At 41.1% G+C, this 22,992-nt stretch overlaps 1 protein-coding gene across 5 annotated transcripts in view; it reads right to left on the bottom strand.

Moving 5' to 3' along the window:
* The window catches only part of nap1l4b (nucleosome assembly protein 1-like 4b), a 121,651-nt gene that overhangs the window by 26,708 nt on the left and 71,951 nt on the right, over positions 1–22,992 (bottom strand). For all 5 annotated transcript variants that reach the window (XM_072592062.1, XM_072592061.1, XM_072592063.1 and 2 more), the window contains exons 11-12: positions 11,836–11,861; positions 10,071–10,184 (exon numbers count right to left, since the gene is read on the bottom strand). In XM_072592062.1, the coding sequence (XP_072448163.1) occupies positions 10,071–10,184; positions 11,836–11,861 (140 nt within the window). The remainder of the gene's footprint in view (positions 1–10,070; positions 10,185–11,835; positions 11,862–22,992) is intronic.

The raw sequence follows: 22,992 nt of genomic DNA, 5'->3' as shown, positions 1-22,992 counted from the left end.
AGTTTCCAAGAAAGAATGCCTTGAGTATAACAAGTAACTATTTCTCTTCGCTGAGCTGAGAAATGGGACAAGATTTCCTGGGAGTCAGAATTTAAGTTAGCACAAAGAGACGAGAATTCTGGAATTAAAGTGAAGTTGAACAAGCAGTAGGTACACGCAACTGCTGAGATAAGGTAGTGAGCTTCTCAGTGCTTGTATTTGGTCACAAAGAACAACTGTCACAAGATCTTGATCAGCTGGGCAAGTGAAACGAGAAATGGCAAATGATGGTTGATGTGGATAAGTGTGATGTGTTTCATTTCGGGAAGTCAAATCAAGGTAGGAGTTTCATGACAAATGGTAGGGCCTTAAAGGATGTAGTGGAACAGAGGGACTTTCCACTTCAGGTGCACAGATCTCTGAAGGTGGAGTTACAGGTAGACAGGGCAGTGGAAGTGGTTTTTTGGCACACTGCCTTCATCAGTAAAGGCACTGGGTAAAGAAGTTGGGAAGTTATGTTGCAGTTGAGGAGTATGGTGTTCAGTTTTAGTCATCTTGCCATAGGAAGGCTGTTATTAAATTGGAAAGAGCACAAAAGAAATTTACAAGGATGCTGCCTGAACTCAAAGGTCTGAGTTACAGGGAGAAGTTAGATAATCTAGCACCTTTTTTCTTTAGAGTGTAGGAGACTGGGGGTGGAAATCTTATACAAGTGTCTAAAATCATGAGAGCAATGGATAGGGTGAATGTACTCCGTGTTTTCTCCAGGATTAGGAAATTGAGGACTAGAGGGCATCAGCTGAAGGTTAGAGGGGAAAGAATAAAAAGGGAACCTGAGGGGCAACTTTTTTCCTTTACACACAGTGTTGTATGCAAAGGGAATGAACTGCCAGAGGAAATAACTGAGGCGAGTATGTTAACATTTAAAAGGCATTTGGAGAAATAAAGGCTTAGAAGGATCTAAGTGCAGGGAAATGGGGTTAGCGTGGATGGACATCTTGGTCAGCATGGACCAATTTGATCCAACAGGATTGTCTTGGTGTCATAGGACTCTATGACTCATTCCTAGCAAGCTGCAATTAAAGTTGAGGCATAAAAGAGAACTGGAGATAATTTCTACTTCCTGTGAATAACTTTAATCTACTCCCTGTAACAGAGTAATCTACTCTGCAAAGCAAAATACATACATCGTATTGTGTGCACATACAGTCAGTTCTGCTATAACACGGTTTCTTCAACTCAAATTGGCTATAACGAGATTGTAGAATTTAGACCATTATTTGTAGAATGCGAACTTTCCTCATCTGCATTGGCTTCGACTCTATTCTAGTCCCATTGATTTAATAGTGCTGCAATTATGCATTTTTTTATAATGCGGGATTGCACGGGAATGGAACTACCGTGTTATATCGGAATAGATTGTAATGGTTTTGCTCTGGTTTTTGGTATGTCTGCCAGTAGAGATTCATTAAAGCAATTGGATATTTACAGTGTGAAAAATCTCTGCTCAAAATTGTAGTAATATTGACTCAAGAATAATTCATGAGAAAATACATGTGTCAGTGAATGGAATTTCTAGGAATATTCCCTGGCATGGTGTTGCAATAAAATCTGACACTCAAAAGAAAAACTGACATATCAATGAAAACTTACACAGACACTTTGTTTTCCTCCCTTGTGGTTCTAAGGGACTGTTATTGGTTTCTAAACAAATGTTTTTGATGCAAACATGTGATTGAATCAAGTTACTGTTGCAGAGATAGTGTTTAAATATGTGGAAGTTTAAAGGCTTCATGTTTTGGCTAAACAAATTAAGGCTCTTGGGTGTTAACTTTGTTACATCTCAGAGCTTGAAGACAGATGTAAAAGTAATGTAACATGTGAGCGTTAAAGAGTAAAGGAGGTTTTTCTAGGAGTGTAACTTGGTATATGGTTGCTGGTTAGAATTATGATCATGATTCAGGATTTTGATAAATGTGAAGTTTTATTAAAATCTGGATTCAGAGTTCCCATATATTTAGAATAATCTTTCTTAATGTTTTGATTGTGTACTTTAAAGATATTTGGATAGATGATTAATCCTGATTTTTGATTGATCTTGGGGGGAAAAAAACTTGCAAAATCGTATGAGGAAAGGCTGAGGCACTTGGGATCAGAAGATCGTATGAGGAAAGGCTAAGGCACTTGGGACTTTTCTCATTGGAGAAAAGAAGGTTTAGGGGAGATTTGATAGAGGTGTACAAGATGATTAGGGGTTTAGATAGGGTTGATAGTGAGAACCTTTTTCCACGTATGGAGTCAGCTGTTACTAGGGTACACAGCTTTAAATTAAGGGGTGGTAGGTTTAGGACAGATGTTAGGGGCACATTTTTTACTCAGCGGGTTGTGAGTTCATGGAATGCCCTGCCAGTAGCAGTGGTGGACTCTCCCTCTTTATGGTCATTTAAGCGGGCATTGTACAAGCATATGGAGGTTATTGGGCTAGTGTAGGTTAGGTAGGCTTCGGTCGGCACAACAGAGGGCCGAAGGGCCTGTACTGCGCTGTATTTTTCTATGTTCTATGTTAAATTTAAAGATATCGTTCCGAATACAACTCTCAAAAGGGAAAATGGTACTGCTCATTGGACCTTGGAGACAGTCTTACCCCTTATTCTTCAGGAATTTTAAAAAATTGTAAAATGACAAGAACATGAATTGTAGAGTGAATGCTTCCTCAAAAGTGGCAAAGCATAACAAAAGGAACTCTTCCTGCTAGCAAGTCAAGATTTTGTGCCACTGGATTAATCCATTCTACTAAAGACGGAATGAATATTTCACTGCTTTTGCTTGCAGATATAACAAGATTCCTGGCAATGTGAAGATGATGAACCAACATTTAAGGAATTGGAATCCATGACCTAAATAAAGTTTATTTGCATTAATGACATTTGCTGAAAACAATAAAGGCATCGTTTTGATGGTTTCAGTGAATATGAAAAAACATTTTCTTTGAAGAAAAATTAAATTAGATACTGCAGAGAACCTGTCAGTCCAATAATGTTTATTTAAAGTTAGGGCAATTTTGAGAAGCAAAAAGGTGCTGCTAAGCAGACAAGCAAAATCAATAATGTTTAATTGTGATTTTAAAGATCACAAGATTGTGATTATATTAATAATCTAATGAACGTAAACTATTTTAAAGGGTCAATAGATAGAAATATAAATAGTTAGATTTGTAAACTTATGAGGTGAAAAGTGGAGTTAAAGATATTCCACTAGAATGAGACGAAACATATTGCTGGAAGTGATTAAAGAAGTAGTAATGATTTCGTGAAAGTAGAGGAATGAGAAATTGAATAGCTCCAGTGTCACCACCAAGAAAGTTCTCATCCTTAATCTTACAGATAAGAGTGTCCCTTTATGAACTTATTAATTACTGTTTGGAAACAGCACTGCCTGTCAGCTCAGAGGTTTGGTGCAGGTATATCCTATTCAGATCGGCTGTTAAAGGAAAAACCTTAAATTGTAGAGATTCATACCTTATTTTTCTACAAAATGCTGCACTTGTGGACAATACCACGTAAACAATTCTTGATCGATTTCTGCCAACAGGTGGGCCAGAAACAGGTCTAATCATTTTGTTTCAGGAAAACTAACAGATTAACTGCAGCCAGCAGGTAGCAATCAAGATAACCACAACAGCATGAGAAGTGCCCACTCTGTACATCAGTTACAGTATCTACCTGCATTCTGGATAGCTCATGCAACCACCCAAAAAGGAGAGAAGAGAGACAAGAGATAAAGGCTCTGAGTGGTACAAGTGGGAATGGTTAAAGATTTCACCTGGATGGACTAACTTACCTCCACTCATAAGGGAACCAGGATTTGGGCACAACCCAGTCAAGAATTGGGCGTGGATATTAGTGAAAGTGTGGTGCTGGAAAAGCACAGCAGGTCAGGCAGTATCAGAGGAGCAGGAGAATCGAGGTTTCGGGCATAAGCCCTTCATCCTCAGGCTCACGCCCGAACATAGATTCTCCCGCTACTCTGATGCTGCCTGACCTGCTGTACTTTTCCAGCACCACACTTTTCATCTGATTTCCAGCATCTCCAGTCGTCACTTTCCCTTAATTGATATTAACAACAGGTTAGGCTGTACTAATCCAAGATGCTTTAACATAACATGTGGTTACTGACTGATGCAGTTTTCCACTGCTGTGCCGCCTTCTCTCGACCTTCATGAGATTGATGCTACCATAGCTGTAACACCATCAGAAACCCAATCCTATACCGTTCATCAACTTGAAGATATCACATTGATTTAAGGTTCTGATTATGTTGCATATCATAACATAATACCATATGTAGTCCCAGAAAGAGATTGTTTTGGAAAGCTAGAATGGAAGTTATGATAACTGACAGGGTACACAATGACCCTAAGGAAAGTTGCAGGTTTAATACAACTAAGACTGAGGCCAACTATACCAAGAATATGACTGATACCAGTTATAAACTAATATGTTAATGAAGGTCTAAGCTAACATGTTTATGAAGTACTGTGCAACTTCCAAGGATCTTTTAGTTAGATGAAATCTGAGACATAGCTATCCAACCTGGGTATAGATTGGGCACAAGGAACTGAGCAACTTAAACTTATTAGGGATAAAAGTGACCTACATAATCATGTTTGACCAGGAGATACCACCTTTGCCACAGAATCTGCTGAGATGCCACAAGAACATTGGCAAATCTCCTTGACTGCTACAACCTGGACAGAGGAATCAGAATCCATTAATAAAGGCATTGAGGATATTAGATCACCATTTAGTGACATGATTTATGGAACCTAATGCACAATCCATCTTTAGATATGGATCATTTCACATGAAATCAATAATTGTTTCACAGATAATCATTTTATATGTGCTCATCAAACCCTATGGATGGAAGTGGGGGGATGGATGGATGGCTGAGAGGCTGACCAACACTGTGGCCAAGAAAATAGACAAGTGGGGTTGTTGCACATAAAAGGGACTTAACTGTCAGCATTAGGAAACCCAGGCTCTATTCTATGATTAGCTGCAGGGGTGGCATAAGAGATTCAAGGTTAAAGGTTAGGGATGTGACACCCACAAAGCCCAGATCTTTCAATATCCTTCAGGTAGAAAATATCTAAGTGAGTAACCTCCTAGTGCAGAGCGCTCTAGCCAAGGTCAACAAGAGGGACTGAAGTGAGACAACTGATAAGAATTCATTTTTAAAATTCACATTTTTTACATTAGAATGCACAAATATAGCTAGGAGCGCTTTCTTTAAAACAAGAGAGGTGCAGCAATTATTTCAGGCACGATGGAATATAAACCTAGCCAAGGATCTAAGTTGCAAAACTGAACAACCTTTGCAGCATGAACTAACAGATTCAGGGTGACAAGATGATTGGCGGGAAAAAACAAGAACATGAAAGGGACATCTGCAGAGACTATTTATTGATAAGAATATGCAATACAAGTGCTGAGATAGTCAATGGCAAGTGAACAGTAAAAACATTTGAAAGTAAGAGAATTATTCTACAAATTGCCAAGCTGTTCTGGGGACAGACCTTGATGCATCTTTCCAATAAACGCTCTAAATAACACCTACAATGATTATGCTCATGATTCAGAACAGCTGATTTAAATGACCACCACAAAGTTGTCATTTTCTAGATTTGGATGATCAATGTCAGGATTTTGATGACCTTTTACTGGAACATTTTGTTGTATTCTTATTTGATTAAAACTGTTGAACTTTTGTTGGAAATATTTATGTTGTAGTGCTGAAACTTCAAAGTATTTATAAGTTCCTGCTGTTCAAAATGCTGTTTCTACGTAAAGTTTGGTTTTCATTTAGACACATGAAGATATTCTTTTTCCAGACGGCTGAAGGATTTCTAGAAGATCTGACACAGAAGCTTTCAAATCAGCTTTAACCCATGAGATTCAAATATTTTTTGAATCTATCAAAGATGGTTAGACATAACTCACCTCTTGTTTTTTTTTTCTGCAACCGAAGTATTTTTGTAGTGAATTCAACACCATGTTATCAGGTTTTTAAGAAAAATCTACAACAAAATCTACAATATCTACAGGGCGGCAAGGTGGCTCAGTGGTTAGCACTGCAGCCTCACAGCACCAGGGACCCAGGTTTGATTCTAGCCTTGGGCGACTGTCTGCATGGAGTTTGCACATTCTCCCAGTGTCTGCGTGGGTTTCCTCCAGGTGCTCCGGTTTCTTCCCACAGTCCAAAAGGTGTGCAGGTCAGGTGAATTGGCCAAGCTAAATTGCCCATTGCGTTAGGTGCATTAGTCAGAGGGAAATGGGGCTGGGTGGGTTACTCTCTAGATGGTCAGTGTGGACTTGTTGGGGTGAAGGGCCTGTTTCCACACAGCAGGGAATCTAAAAGTATTAATTTTTAACAATTACAATTGATAAAACTTCAGTTGCTGAAATAAAATTTCACCTCTCACCGAAACAAAGATTTAACTAATTTCACGTTAAAGCACTGAAATTTCAAATTCCAATAAAAGACTCCTGGATTGAAGCCAATTTGAAAACCTTTGCTCTCAGATCTTCTAGAAATCTTTCAGCCATCTGGAAAAAGAATATCTTCATTGTCTAAATGAAAACCAAACTTTACGTTGGAAACAACATTTAAAACAGCAGAAACTTGTAACAACTTTGAAGTTTAAGTACTACAGAAATATTTCCAGTTAATCCGCAGTCTGTTCCTGAAGATTTTCCTAACCTGCCTTGTCAAACAAATACTTAGAAACTGCCACATCACTGCCAGAAGTCCTAATTCTACTTCCCAGCATAGTTTTGTGATTCAATCCAAAACTACTTCCTTTTGCTTTGAGGAACTGATACCACTGTGGATACTGTTAAGTGGTCTCTTTCCATGAGTGATCAGGCTGGATTTATTCCCTTGGCTACTGGTGTGCTTTTACTGCTCAATGTTAAAGATAAAAAAACTTGTTGCCTCTACTAGTGACCATAAATGGCTTTAATTTAGATTTAGAGTTGGTTTCGTTGGCATCTTGCAAGACTTTTCTGTTCAGATTCTTTCCTTCAATAACTGATCTTCCTTTTTGGCTGCTAGTTAATCTTAAAGTTTAAAAAAAAACACATTTCAGGTCTCCTTCTTGATCTCCACTTCTCCAGATCGTGCATCTGTCGTTGTTATCATCTTTTATGCCCACATCCAAGAGCTTGATTCAATACAGTGATTGAGGGGGAAGGCAAGCTCAAGAACTATCTTCAAGCTTGGCTTCTCTGTAATGCTGTTTTTGTCAAATATTAAGTCTAAATACTATAAAACATGGTATTACATGAAATACAGGATCTGAAAGCCATTATACAATTGTTGGTACCTTAATGGGCCAAGTTGGTTGATCTCATACTGCATGCCCCCACCCCAAGTGCCCCAGTAGATGTTCTAAATCTTGGTGCTGAATTGAGGACATAGCCATTAGGCTCGTGGTCTTGGCTGTACAGAATATTCATGATACCCTCACGATACTATCTTCTGCTATTACCATATTCCTTTTCACTCCTCACGCAGAATTTTAATGTCCTCAACTAAGACGCTCTGGTCAGTCTAATTCTCCTCCGGGAGAAAGTGAGGACTGCAGATGCTGGGGATCAGAGCTGAAAAATGTGTTGCTGGAAAAGCGCGGCAGGTCAGGCAGCATCAAAGGAGAAGGAGAATCGACATTTCGGGCATAAGCCCTACTTCAGCAATGAGGAGGGTGAGCCAAGCTGGCTAAGATAAAAGGTAGGGAGGAGGGACTTGGGGGAGGGGCATTGGGAATGCGATAGGTGGAAGGGGGTGAAGGTGAAGGTGAAGGTGATAGGCTGGAGAGGGGGTGGGGGCGGAGAGGTCAGGAAGAAGATTGCAGGTCAAGGCGGCAGTGCTGAGTCTGAGGGTTGGGACTAAGAAAAGTTGGGGGGGAATCTGCATTCATCCCTTGTGGTTGGAGGGGTCCTAGGCGTTGTGTTGCCATGGTCTGGCGATGAAGGAGGCCAAGGACCTGCATGTCCTTGGCGGAGTGGGAGAGGGAGTTGAAGTGTTGAGCCATGGGGTGGTTGGTGCGGGTGTCCCAGAAGTGTTCTCTGAAACGTTCCGCAAGTAGGCGGCTTGTCTCCCCAATGTATAGGAGGCCACATTGGGTGCAGCGGATGCAGTAAATGATGTGTGTGGAGGTGCAGGTGAATTTCTGATGGATATTGAAGGATCCCTTGGGGCCTTGGAGGGAAGTGAGGAGGGAGATGTGGGCGCAAGTTTTGCATTTTTTGCGGTTGCAGGGGAAGGTGCCGGGAGTGGAGGTTGGGTTAGTGGGGTGTGTGGATCTGACAAGGGAGTCGCGGAGGGAGTGGTCTTTCCGGAACACTGATAGGGGTGGGGAGGGAAATATATCCTTGGTGATGTTGTCCGTTTGGAGGTGGCGGAAATGACGAAGGATGATCTGATGTATCTGGAGGTTGGTGGGGTGGTAGGTGAGGACTAGTGGGGTTCTGTCCTGGTGGCGATTGGAGGGGCGGGGTTTAAGGGTGAAGGTGCGGGAAGTGAAGGAGATGCGGTGGAGAGCATCGTCAACCACATCTGAAGGGAAATTCTGGTCTTTGAAGGAGGAGGCCATCTGGGTTGTTTGGTATTGGAATTGGTCCTCCTGGGAGCAGATGCGGCGAAGGTGAAGGAATTGGGAATATGGGATGGCGTTTTTACAGGGGGCAGGGTGGGAAGAGGTGTCATCTAGGTAGCTGTGGGAGTCAGTTGGTTTATAGTATACGTCCATGTTGAGTTGGTCGTCCGAGATAGAGATGGAGAGGTCGAGGTCGAGGTCGAGGTCGAGGAAGGGGAGGGAGGAGTCTGAGACGGTCCAGTTAAATTTGAGGTTGAGGTGGAAGGTGTTAATAAAGTGGATGAACTGTTCAACCTCCTCGTGGGGGCACGAGGTAGCGCCAGTAGAGTCATCAATGTAGCGGAGGAAAAGGTGAGGGGTGGTGCCAGTGTAGCTGCGGAAGAGGCAGGCATAGCTAGGGCCCATGCGGGTGCCCATGGCTACTCCTTTGGTTTGGAGGAAGTGGGAGGATTGGAAGGAGAAGTTGTTAAGAGTGAGGACCATTCAGTCAGTCGAAGGAGTGTGTCAGTGAAAGGGTACTGACACACTGTTGGTTCGACAGGAAAGGAAGAAGTGGAGGGCTTGGAGGCCTTCGTGATGGGGGATGGAGGTATATAGGGACTGGATGTCCACGGCGAAGATATGGCGTTGGGGGCCGGGGAAGCGAAAATCATGGAGGAGATGGAGGCGTGGGTGGTGCTCCGAACGTAGGTGGGGAGTTCTTGGACTAAGGGGGACAGGACTGTGTCAAGGTATGCAGAAATGAGTTCGGTGGGGCAGGAGCAGGCTGAGACATTGGGTCAGCCGGGGCAGTCAGGTTTGTGGATTTTGGGTAGGAGGTAGAAACGGACAGTACGGGGATGTGGGACTATGCGGTTGGAGGCAGTGGATGGGAGATCCCCAGAGGTGATGAGGTTATGGATGGTCTGGGAGATGGTGGTTTGGTGGTGGGAGGTGGGGTCATGGTCAAGGGGGCAGTAGGAGGTGTCCGCGAGCTGGCGTTTAGCCTCAGCAATACAAAGATCTCCTCCCTCTAATTCCTCCTTTTGCCTACACAGCGGCGCACCTTAAACTTACTTTCTAGATAACAACAAGGCCTGAGGCTACTGCACTGTAAAATTTAAGTATTCTTGCCTACCTCACTTGGCACACAGTTTGCCTACAATACTCTGAAACATGGTGAACACAACCTCGGGATTTTATTTGGTACCTTCGATTGTGCAGACCAAAATTTAATTATGTCGAGATCCTCAACTCAACATGTATTTATCACTTACACGATGTGCAAGGCTTGACCATTGAATGCTTCAAGGAAGTAGTTAGAGATTCTCTGTTCAGCCACAGTTTCATGTTCAATGGAATCCTTAGCACTCTCAACTCTTTCTAGAGTCACATTGCTAACTTGTGACCAGTTCTTAGTGGTAAGCTGTCAAAGCAAAAGCAATGTACTCACATCCTCATCATCGTCTATGGCTTCTCCAGTGAAATACAAGACTGCTCGAGGGACTATCCGCTCACGGAAAAAGTGCCCAATTTCAAAATCTGTGGCTAAATTAAACTCTTCATCCTAGGAAATAAGATAAAATATAGTTTGCAGCCAATCTGATCAGTTCAACGTACCCAATTGCTAGTAGAATACAAATCTGTGTAAATGTTTCATATAAAACAAACACTTCACAACATAAAAATAAAACTCTCCCAGGCAAGTTTTCACACTTGTACTGCAACGTTTTCTTTTTGAACAAATTGATCTTCAATGTCTGACTGCAAAATATACAATGATTTCTCATCTAGACATGCATGCCAGTTGCAATATATTCACCTCACCTCTGACTGCAAGACGACAGTGTATTCTCAGAAACTGAAGCAATCTATTGTCAATATGCAGCAAGCCATTCGGGCTTGGACCGACACGTGACATAAGGTTACTGGCCACTTAAATGCCAGAATCCTTGAATTATGTTTTACAAAAAGGCAGAGGTGTGAATTGAGAACAATGGAATCATACAGCATGGTAACAGTCCAAATCATCTATGCTGACCAAGTTTCCCAAACTAAAATTAGTCTATTTGCCTGCGTTTGGCCCATATCCCCCTCAACCTTTCCTACTAATGTACCTATCCAAATGTCTTTTAAATATTTAAATTGTACCTACCATTTCCTCTGGCAGTTCATTCCACACATGGACCACCCTCTGAAAAAGTTGCCCCTCAGGTCCCTTTTAAATTGCTCTCCTCTCAGGTTAAAATTATACTCCCTTGTTTTGAAGTCCCCAACCCTAAGGAAAACATCTTTGCTATTTATATATCCAATTTATATATTCACATGTAGTTCATGCTGCAAGACTGAATTTTCCAGCTGCCTTTCAAAATAATAAGATTACTTTAAATTCTAATAAACTTTGAAGTTGACAAGGCTTCATTTGGACCAGACACTGTGACTGCAGTTGAGTCTGTAGGTTTAGTGAGTGCTCAATTGATCCCAACCCATTAACTAAAATTACACAAAAATAACTACCAGCTACAATTATATCACCATCTCAGTGGACTTGTGAGCAGAAATAAAAGGAAATGTAAAGTTTATTATATAATAAGTGCTAATCAAAAATTTGTTTGACATAAACCAGACAAGCTCGAAATCACTTCAAAACATAAACAGATTTAAAAAGCCTTGCTGGTAGGATCTATTACAGGATTGATCCAAAAGATACAAAGACAGATGTACAAGAATTGATCACCTTTATCAAGTAAGGATCTTATCAACGATGTACTCATTTCCATTCATACAAAAACAAAGTCCACAATGCATTTGAAATTCCTAGAGCTGAAGTTATATTTCCCACAAGGAAATATTCAAGTAGTGAAACATAACGTGACAATTTCAATATGTCACACCCACTATGGAATAGTGTCATAAAAAGTGGATTGTTAATGATACTCAGAGCCTAAATTAAAGCCTCAACATTACAACAGTGCTACTAAAGAGCAAGGAGGCCAATAGCCAGGCACTTATAGGAAGGCTGATCACATCTGCATCAATTTCATTCAAACACCTCTCCACAATACTGGCGGTGGCCAGAGCGCAGATGCATGACACCAAGTACATAATGGAAAATGCAGCAATATTCAATATATTTAAAAGTTTAAAATTGCAAATTAGGGGTATCTATGGTCTGAGGACCAACCCTTTCTCTTTAGTTGCACGATTGAGGTACTCACCATTTCTGCCTCACCATGTCCAGAAACTGAAAGATCAAAAAAGAAGTGTCAGTTCTTCAATAATGGTAGTTTGCTCAGGTTAAGGAACAACGGTGCTGGGAAACAACACAAACTGAGGATTTTAGTGAAGAATAATGGTTAATACTGCATTGATAAAACCTACATTAAGACTGGGACACTCTCTGAAGACTAAGATTAATTAACTGCCGAATTAAATCCTATTCCTTGTAACCTCCATCATATTAAGGGTGGAATCGAAATGCAAACTGATGTGACTTTTGTGTTGTGTTTTGAAATTCATATTCAATTTAGTTAGATTCTCTGAAATAGGCCAGACTGTTTAATTACTAAAGTATGGTTTAAACTTCAATTATTTCAACTAATTTTCAGTTCAAGACCAACTTTTAAATGAACAGCTCCTTTAATGGTGCCTTTAAGAACTGAATCAAGAACTTCTATTGGAAGCAAGAAGAAAACCAAATCAGATAATATCTCAACACATTCTGTATTTTGAATTTGATTTGTACCTATATCGTTAAAGCAAGCAATGTGTCCTTTCTATTTAGTTAGGTTTAGTAGTGAATCAGTGCTGCTTCCTGCTGGCAGACTACTTTATTATTGATATAATTACTAGCATGTTAAAAGGTATACTTTCCAGCTCAAGCATTTCTCTCAAACTCTTTATGGGTTGACTGCATTCCTTTCTATCATTTCATTCAAAAGGCTTGGCTGATCAAATTCCACTCGCACTTCTCATTCCTCTTGTTTCTAGAGAATGGACTTTCATTATCAAAGCTAACATTTCAGTGAGATAGCTGTCAAGCTAGGTTATTCATTTAATGTGTATAGTGGGAAGATAACCGAAATGGATAATCGCATGTATAATCTCAAATCTAGAGGGAGTTTTAGGATTAGACTTTGAGCTAAGTTATGTTTTGTCATATTACACTGGGAACCAGTTGGGAAAGGATGCAATTAGTTCCCTTTAAACCCATAAATTATATTTAAAAATCGGTGCTTAATGTACTAGTTGTGTTTGAAAAGGCAGAGAAAAGGTATTTATCATTGCTATACACTCATTTGGTCTGAACGCATCCCAGCACATTGTTATTGTTCATAGTCGAACTGATTTCTTCTTCTGAATGCGTTCAGAAATGTTTACAACACAGAAGGCCGCCATTCGGCCAATCACGCCCACACAGATCAACAAAGATCTGACTGCATTAATCCTATTTTACGCTCTTGGCCCATATCCCTGGAGGCCATGGCAACGTAAAATGAATGTCTAAACACTGGTTAAACATCATGGGTGTTTCTGGCACAATCAATCATTCTTTCAGGCAGCAAATTCCCGATTTTCACCATTCTCAGTGGGGGGAAAAATTGCTCCAACTCTTCCATCGGCCTTCTATGTCTTAGCTAGAAACTATGCCTGGTTTATTGATGTAGCTGAAAAAATGTGTTGTTGGAAAAGCGCAACAGGTAAGGCAGCATCCAAGGAGCAGGAGAATCGATGTTTCGGGCGTAAGCCCTTCTTCAGGAATGAAGAGGGTGTGCCAAGCAGGCTAAGATAAAAGGTTGGGAGGAGGGACTTGGGGGAGGGGAGTTGGGAATGCGATAGGTGGAAAGAGTTTAAGGTGAGGGTGATAAGCCGGAGAGGGGGTGGGGACGGAGAGGTCAGGAAGAAGATTGCAGGTCAAGAAGGTGGTGCTGAGTCCGAGGGTTGGGACTGAGATAAGGTGGGGGGGGGGGGGGGGGGGGGGGGGGGGGGGGGGGGAAAGAAATGAGGAAGCTGGAGAAATCTACATGCATCCCTTGTGGTTGGAGGGTTCCTAGGTGGAAGATGAGGCGCTCTTCCTCTAGGCGCCGTGTTGACATGGTCTGGTGATGGAGGCGGCCAAGGACCTGCATGTCCTTGGCAGAGTGGTAGGGGAAGTTAAAGTGTTCAGCCACAGGGCGGTTGGGTTGGTTGGTGCAGGTGTTGCACAGCAATTCTCTGAAACGTTCCGTAAGTAGGTGGCCTGTCTCCCCAATATAGAGGAGGCCACATCGGGTGCAGCGGATGCAGTAAATGATGTGTGGGGAGGTGGAGGTGATGTTTATTGATGTGTCTACTAGTGAGAATGTCTTCCCATCAACCTTATCTATGCTTCAATCTTTCCTCATAGCTCAGACTTTCCAGCCCAGACAGCATCCTGTAAATGCCATGTGCACCCTCTTTAATGGAATCACATCCTTCCTAGAACGTTGCAACCAGGACTGCACATATACTTCAGGTGTGGACTACCTAGCTTCATATGGTTGTCTTTATTAGCTGAAGCATAGAATGCAATTCCCACGTGCCTTCTTAACCATCTTATCAACTTGCTCTGTTACCTCCAAGGATCTGTAGATATGAACATTATGGTCACACCAATGGCGTAATTCATGCCTCGTTTTAACCTGCACCATCTTAGGGTCTAGGCCTTCACACAATCGCATGTATAAGTATTACAATAGATAACTACAATATTTCTAGTCAATGAGCTTCTCAGTAATGGCCCTAATTTATATTTCCAACTCAAGCAAATGTTCATGGTTTAAATGTTGCTGAAGTGGAAATAAAGACAGATTAACTTACTTTGTGCTAGTAGAATAACAAGTGGAAAAAAAAAATCAGGCACAAGACTGAATGTCATTACGTTAACTTTCTCTTTCTTCCTTTTGATTACAAGGATCATAACAAGTTAATATTTTATTACAACAAAATCTGTTTCACCACTTCAATGCACCAAAGTAGTAACATTATATATTCTAAAATAAACCACACCAAGGTAACACAAGTTGAACACCAGAATACATACTAAGAAGTCAACAATGAAGAATTAAAGGTCGGCTAGATTGTAGTTGAAGAGTCTTTAAAATTTATTTTTGCTTCTTCTCTGAAAAGGCAAACCTTTCAGCCCAGACAGCATCCAGGTAGTGTCAATTTTTCACTTCTGCTTAAGAGTCTACCTGCAAGTTATGCAGGGTAAAAAAAGCCCTGAACTTACAGCTTTAAACAAATCACTGCTGGGACAAGGAGAATTTAAATTTGAAAGCTATTTTCAAATACAGTTAAATTTCATAAATTAACAAAAAAAATCAATTTCAATTCATTCATGAACATTCTTTAGCCGACAATTTTTAAAACTGTTCTCCTCACATTAAAAGGTTTTCTATAAATGGACAGTAAATTCCAATTCAAGCCCAGGTGGGGCAGTGCATTAGGTATCACCTTTTTATCTCCATAGTTGGGTTCAAATCCAGCCTATGTTGATAAGTTCAAGTTCTCTAGCCAGTTATGAGGCGTCAGAGAAATATGGGCCACCTTAATTTGGTTCCTAACTTGTGTGAACAACTGCTAATTCAGTACACTTGAAACTAAACAGCAAATTTATTATTAAAAACAATTTAAATGCAGAGCTTTGAATTAAAAGATGCCAATCTATAACCAATCTATTTAGATTAGATTAGATTACTTAGTGTGGAAACAGGCCCTTCGGCCCAACAAGTCCACACCGACCCGCCGGAGCGCAACCCACCCAGACCTATTCCCCTACATTTACCCCTTCACTTAACACTACAGGCAATTTAGCAGGGCCAATTCACCGAACCTGCACATTTTTGGACTGTGGGAGGAAACCCATGCAGACACGGGGAGAATGTGCAAACTCCACACAGTCAGTCAGTCGCCTGAGGCGGGAATTGAACCCGGGTCTCTGGCGCTGTCAGGCAATAGTGCTAACCACTGCGCCACCGTGCCGCCCATAAACATTTATTTCAAAGGTCACAGTATTTGGGGCGTACAATATATTGGAAGTGATTCAGCACAGATTGCTCTTCATATGTCATGACAGAGGGAGCATTTGAACGCACTGGTCACAAGATGAATTCTGCCTTTTAGTGATTTACATATGCTTATGGGTAGTTTTCATTTGTCCGATGGCAACTTATACAAACTCAGATTCAGAAGATAAGTGAGTGGTGAACTCTAGCACAAAAAGGCTTGTGTGTCGTGCATATACACCATCTCAACACCCTGACTGTACAGTTGACAACTTTTAATTCTTTAGTCAAACAATAATCATTCAATTGTGCAATTATAATGGGTGCTCTCAATTAGTCTCCTGAAAAAAGGCAAGTATTTCAGTAATATGCCAAAGTAAAGACAACACCTATAAACTTCCAATACAATCAATGTTTTAGAACTGTTCTATGGTGAACAAATAATTTGGATATGGTCAGTAACTGCACACCATACTAAATTGCATCATTTTGCTCTCCACGGTAAAGACACTGCATAATAATCACTCTACCCATTCCAGAAAAGTTCATATATGATTATTTATGATACTGTTCCAGTTGTGAAAGCCTACTTATCAACAGTTGCAATATGCAACTACACCTCAAACTTGAGTTGCTGGGTGGGAAACAATAGGCCATTAGGTGTGTATAGGTTTCACAGATGACTCATTATAGAGCACCTTTGCCCAGGAGCTTTACATTTTAGGTTCCAACAAAAATCAATAGCATAAACTATGACAAGGTACTACACATGACATTTCACATGTTGGTTTTTGAAGGAGTATAATTTCAATAAATTCTTTAAGGCAGGAAATCACTTCAAAGAAGCTACTGTAAATGAGGGGAAATAAAATCCAATTTTCATTTTAATCAGATACCACAAAATGAGGTGTAAGTATGGTGCAAAGATTCTTTTATTCTGCTCTACGACAAACATGCATCATTCAATTTTAACTTCCCTTGCAAGACTGTTAATACTATTAAGTATTGACCATGAACACATGGGACATTTTTAATAGTTAAAATTGATTTTTGAATTATTTTGTGCAATTTGTTCATGTCCAAAGCTTAAATTATTCCCACTAGTCTGATAAATATCAGATTTCTTACAAAATTGGAAGCTAAGACGACTCAGACCTGGTTGGCACATAGACGGGAGACCACTCAAGGTTATTAAGTATATTCCAGGTTGACACAGATTTTTAATCAGTAAGGGAATCGAGCATTATGGGGAAAAGGTGGGAAAGTAGAGTTGAGGACAATCAGATTATCTATGAATGAGGGAGCAGATTCAATGCGCTGAATAGCCTACTTCTGCTCCATTGTCTCTGGTCTTAAGGAATCAGAATTCTTTGGATCGATCAGATTGAGAGTTCAGCTTAAAATTATAGCAATATGATTCACTGAAATCTGAGAAGCACTGTTATGAACCCAGGTGATACCAGTCCCAGAATTAAATTCCGATTGGTAGATCATTTCTTTAATTTAACTTGGTCTTTCACCAAAACAAAAATACACAAGGTCGCAGATTTGGTTTTAACAGTAAAACAGAAGTTTACTATGCAAAAGAAAAGCTATCAACATTTCGAAAGATTTCAAATACAGCAAAACAAAATCCCTTTAACTCCCCAAAGCCATTTACATTTAATCAAAATCCACTGTGATTTTCCTTCACATTCAAATCTAAAGGTTTGACGTAACTGCTGGTCAGTTCCTATCCCCTTTTCCCAGAATACTCACAACTGAGAGTTTCTTAGTCTTTTAATAATCTGCAGAGTTCTTATCAAAGATTTCTGGCCTGGAAATTTCACAAATTACACTTTTGAGCGAACTTATTTCTTTATCATCTCTGAACAATCTTGCTAAGAGGTACTAGTGTCTAATGCTAATCAGACTAGTGCTTGAACTGAACACAATAACTATGCCATTTTAATTCAACTAAATAAAAAAAAATAATTTCTTCTGCTTGGACTCTACTAAAGCTAATAAGAACACAAGAACCACAAGCAATAGGCAATTCAGCACCTTAGACCATAAGACCATAAGACATAGGAGTGGAAGTAAGGCCAATAGGCCCATCGAGTCCACTCCGCCATTCAATCATGGCTGCTGGGCACTTCAACTCCACTTACCCGCATTCTCCCCGTAGCCCTTAATTCCCCAAGACAACAAGAATCTATCAATCTCCTTGAGCCTGGTCTGCTATTGGATACTGTCATGGTTGATTTGTGACCAGTGGAGTGGCACAAGGATCGGTGCTGGGTCCATTACTTTTCACCATCTATATAAATGAATTGAATGTGAACATAAGAGGTACGGTTAGTTAAGTTTGCCAACACCACCAAACCTGGAGGTGTAGTGGACAGCGAAGAAGGTTACATCAGAATACAATGGGACCTTGATCAGATGGGGTTTAATTCAGATAAATGTGAGGTGCTGCATTTTGGGAAAACAAATCTTAGCAGGACTTATACACTTAATGGTAAGATTTAGGGAGTGCTGCTGAACAGAGACCTTGGAATGCAGGTTCATAGCCCCTTGAAAGTGGCGTTGCAGATAGATAGGATAGTGAAGGCGGCATTTGGTATGCTTTCCTTTATTGGTCAGAGTATTGAGTATAGGAGTTGGGAAGTCACGTTGCGGCTGTACAGGACATTGGTTAGGCCACTGTTGGAATATTGCGTGCAATTCTGGTCTCCTTCCTATCCGAAGGATGTTGTGAAATTTGAAAGGGTTCAGAAAAGATTTACAAGGATGTTGCCAGGGTTGGAGGATTTGAACTATAGAGAGGCGCTGAACAGGCTGGGGCTGTTTTCCCTGGAGCATCAGAGGCTGAGGGGTGAACTTATAGAGGTTTACAAAATTATAAGGTGCATGGATAGGGTAAATAAACAAAGTCTTTTCCCTGGAGCAGGGGAGTCCAGAACTAGAGGGTATAGGTTGAGGGTGAGGGGGGAAAGATATGAGAGAGACCTAAGGAGCATCCTTTATATGCAGAGGGTGGTATGTGTATAGAATAAGCTGCCAGAGGAAGTGGTGGAGGCTGGTACAATTGCAACATTTAAAAGGCATTTGGATGGGTATATGAATAGAAAGTATATGGAGGGATATGGACCAGGTGTTGGCAGGTGGGACTTGATTGGGTTGGGATATCTGGTTGGTATGGAAGGATTGGACCGAAGGATCTGTTTCCGTGCTGTACATCTGTATGACTCTATGACCCATTACTAATTAAAAATCTGTCTCTCTCCACAAATTCACTCAACATCTCAGCATTGCTGTACTCTGGGATAGTGAATTCCACAAGCTCACGATCATTTGAGAGAAGCAATTTCTCAAGTTTTAAATCTGCTATCACTCATTCTACAACTATGACTGTTATTCTAGATTGCCCAAATGAGGAAATATCTTTTCTACATCTACTTTTAACAATCTCCTGTAGTATCTTATGTTCCTAAATTAAATTTTCTCTCATTTCATAAGACATAGGAGCAGAAATTAGGCCATTTGGCCCATGAAGTCTGCTCCACAATTCAATTATGGCTGATAGGTTTCTCAATCTCATTTTCCTGCTTTCTTCCGCACCCTTAATCCCCTTGGTAGTTAAGAAATCAAAATGCCCTCAGTTCCATCATCCAGATCATTAACGTATAAAGTGGAAAAGTTGTGGTCCCAACACTGATCCTTGTGGAACACCACTAGTCATCAACCTTCATCATGAGAAGGATCATTTTATCCCCACTTTCTGCTAAACTCTACATAGAATAAGTCTAAACTTCTCAATTTCTCTTTAGAAGACAAGCCCTTCACCTTAGTGAACTTCCTCTGAACTGCCTCTAATATACTACATGCCTACTCAAGTAGGGTGACCAAAATTCTACACAATATTCCAGGTGCAGTTTCATTCATGCTTGTACAGTTGAAGTGTTTTTGTTGTAAACCCCCAAAACATAGACAAGCAGCCATTAGCACTCCAAGAGGGCTGGAGTCATCCACGTTCTGCCACATATAGTTTTTAAAACCATGGTTCCAGAAAGACCATCACAATTAAACTTGTAATTTTAAACCCTTCACCAAAATATACCAACATGCATATATCTAAGAAAATTTAAAGAATTCCAGATATCCCTCCCTTATCAGCTTTCCGCAGGGACTGTTCTCTTCGAGACAGCCTGGTCCACTCTTCCTTCACTCCCAATACTTCCCCACAGCCTCACAGCATCTTCCTATACAATCCCATTTGTCTATTTACCTCCTTCTTCCTCAGTATCCAAGGGCTCAAATGTACCTTCCAGGTGAAGCAGTGTTATACCTGCACTTCTCTCAAGCTAGCCTGCTGCATTCATTGCTCACAACGTGGTTGCCTCTACATTGGGTAAAACAAAATGTAGACTGGGTGACCACGCTGCAGAACACCCATGTTCTGCCAACGACAAAGACCTTGAGGTTCCAGTTGCCTGCCACTTCCCTAGCTACCATCAGTTCTGAGGTAGGGTCACTTGACGTGAAATGTTAACTCTGATTTCTCTCCATAGATGCTGCCAGACTGCTGAGTTTTTCCAGCAATTTCTGCTTTGTTGCATACATCTCTAGCTTTAAATCCAAACTTTAAAATAAATGATATTAATTATCCAACCTTCAACAGTATGATCTGCATCAATAATGCCACTGTGGCAACAGCAATAAGGTTTATCTAACTGTGGCCATACTATTAAAGTAAAGAAATACACAATTCTTTAACATAACAAAAATGGGACAACACTGAATTTTCAGAATTACTAAAAGGTTTTTCTTTTTATTAAAAAAAAAGAGAATTTCTTGCCAACAGGTCTCTCTAGTTCTACTCAACACAGCATTGTAAGGTTATTGCAGCATTCAGTCACCTTATGCATACTGCAATTTTTACTGCATCTTCAAATATGTAATTCGTATTGTATGCTGTTTAGACTAAGACAAATGGAAGAAAGAATTTGAGCCAAAAAGGTTTGTATAAAGGCCAAATGTAGTGGTCCCAAACTAAAGGATAGTTGTGCCAAACTTGGACATAGGCACACTTCTGATTTGTGCCTTGTAGATGGTGGACAGGCTTTGAGATGTCAGGTGGTGAGTTACTAGCTAAGTATTCCCCCCTCACTTCCCTCCATGGCCCCAAGGGATCCTTCCATATCTGTCACAAATTCACCTGCACCTCCACACACATCATTTACTGCATCCGCTGCACCCGTTGTGGCCTCCTCTATATTGGGGAGACAGGCCGCCTGCTTGCGGAACGTTTCAGAGAACACCTCTGGGACACCCGGACCAACCAACCAACCCAACCACCCCGTGGCTCAATACTTCAACTCCCCCTCCCACTCCACAAAGGACATCCTGACCTCTCCGCCCCCACCCCCACTCCGACCTATCACCCTCACCTTAACCTCCTTCCACCTATCGCATTTCCAACGCCCCTCCCCCAAGTCCCTCCTCCCTACATTTTATCTTGGCCTGCTTGGCACACTTTCCTCATTCCTGAAGGGCTCATGCCCGAAACATCGATTCTCCTGCTCCTTGGATGCTGCCTGACCTGCTGCGCTTTTCCAGCAACACATTTTCAGCTCTGATCTCCATCATCTGCAGTCCTCACTTTTTCCTAGGCCGATGACCTACTCTTGTAAAAAGTGTGGGATGGAGGAAGGTTCAAGAAGGTTGGAGTGTAACACCACTTAAACTACTCCTTTGGGCAGCTGGCACAAACACAAAAGGCAACAGGCTGTCTTGTGCAATAGCAATTTTGTGATTCTATGAAGTGATGGCTCTTGTGCATATCCTTTGAACGTTGAAGGGGGTACAGCTAACCAAAGGACTATCGCTGTTCTTTCCCATTACAATGTAGCCTGACTTGGTAGTACATCTCGATTTTCACTGTTCAAAAATTCACCTGCTCAGGAGGTGTGCTTATTATTTGTTCACTCACCCATTGCACTCAGACAGAATAGCATTAACACTACCATAACTAAGTTCTTTACAAGAGTTAGCATCCTCTCAACCTTCTCTGAACTGAAAAAAATGGTGAATGCACACTACTATTGGAAATGAATCACTGACGAAATGAAAATGTTCTAATGTTTAAAATGATAAATCGAATGCCTTGGCGTTCTAAAAAAAACAAATACAAATTGAGAAGCTTGCAAAGGGATGGCCAAATAACAAATGTTAAAACTTCCATTTGTTTCATTATAGGACAAAATACTTAGCTAACATGCCATTAATATCAGATAGCATTAGAATTTTCTAATATACTCCAAACAACACAGATTAGAATTTTTAATATTTCTAATGAGTTTGGTAGAAGTAGTTTACCAATATCTCTGCTCACTCACCCAAACAGACTGAACCATATAGCCTACCGATCTTGATTCCCCCCGCGTTGCACTCCATTACTACCCCAGCTCTTTCTTGCAGACCCATGCATTTTGGACCAGGCCAGACCCCTCAAAACATTTCAAGAAGGTAGCCCAGACTCTAACTTCGCTAGTTATTTTAAGCAGGTGTAAAGTGAATATTTCAGGGTAGAATCAGCTGGTCAAACCACTTAGTTTTACAAAACCAGAATTTACTGACAAGATTACGGAATGAAACATAAAAGAAAATAGAAAACCGAATAACTTAACCTACCCGAAAACCCAACAGATCATCCCAACTTAATGATGCTGTTCCTAAATACTTGCAACAATCCCCATAAACACTCCCTGGGCACAAAAGGTAAAATCAAACACAAATTCTTACAGGATAGGAGTCAGAGAGAGAGAGTACCAGCTGGATCGGTTTCTTTGGATCCAGCAGCCTTTCTTTTCACACTTCTGTTAAGAAAAAAGCCGCGCTGGGAGAACTGGCCACTCGTCTTTCATTGTACAAGTGTTTTTTTAAACTTGAAAGCCTTCTGCTTAAGGCAGTCTCTGTTAGCTAGCATCATATTGGTCCCAAAACCCTTCACCTGCAGACTGCGTCTGTGTCATTTACAACCTCTGAAAGAAAACCAAGGACTGCATAGCCTTGTTAAAGGAACAGCTTTGTCACACCTGCACACTCCTAACTTAATGGGCGGCACGGTGACACAGTGGTTAGCACTGCTGCCTCACAGCGCCAGAGACCCGGGTTCAATTCCCGCCTCAGGCGACTGACTGTGTGGAGTTTGCACGTTCTCCCCGTGTCTGCATGGATTTCCTCCGGGTGCTCCGGTTTCCTCCCACACTCCAAAGACGTGCAGGCCAGGTGAATTGGCCATGCTAAATTGCCCGTAGTGTTAGGTAAGGGGTAGATATAGATGTAGGGGTATGGGTGGGTTACGCT

Source organism: Chiloscyllium punctatum, chromosome 22 (assembly GCF_047496795.1).
Source record: "Chiloscyllium punctatum isolate Juve2018m chromosome 22, sChiPun1.3, whole genome shotgun sequence".
NCBI classification, from domain to species: domain Eukaryota; kingdom Metazoa; phylum Chordata; class Chondrichthyes; order Orectolobiformes; family Hemiscylliidae; genus Chiloscyllium; species Chiloscyllium punctatum.
Note: the sequence above shows the minus strand (reverse complement) of the source record. Positions and strands in the feature narration are given on the sequence as shown.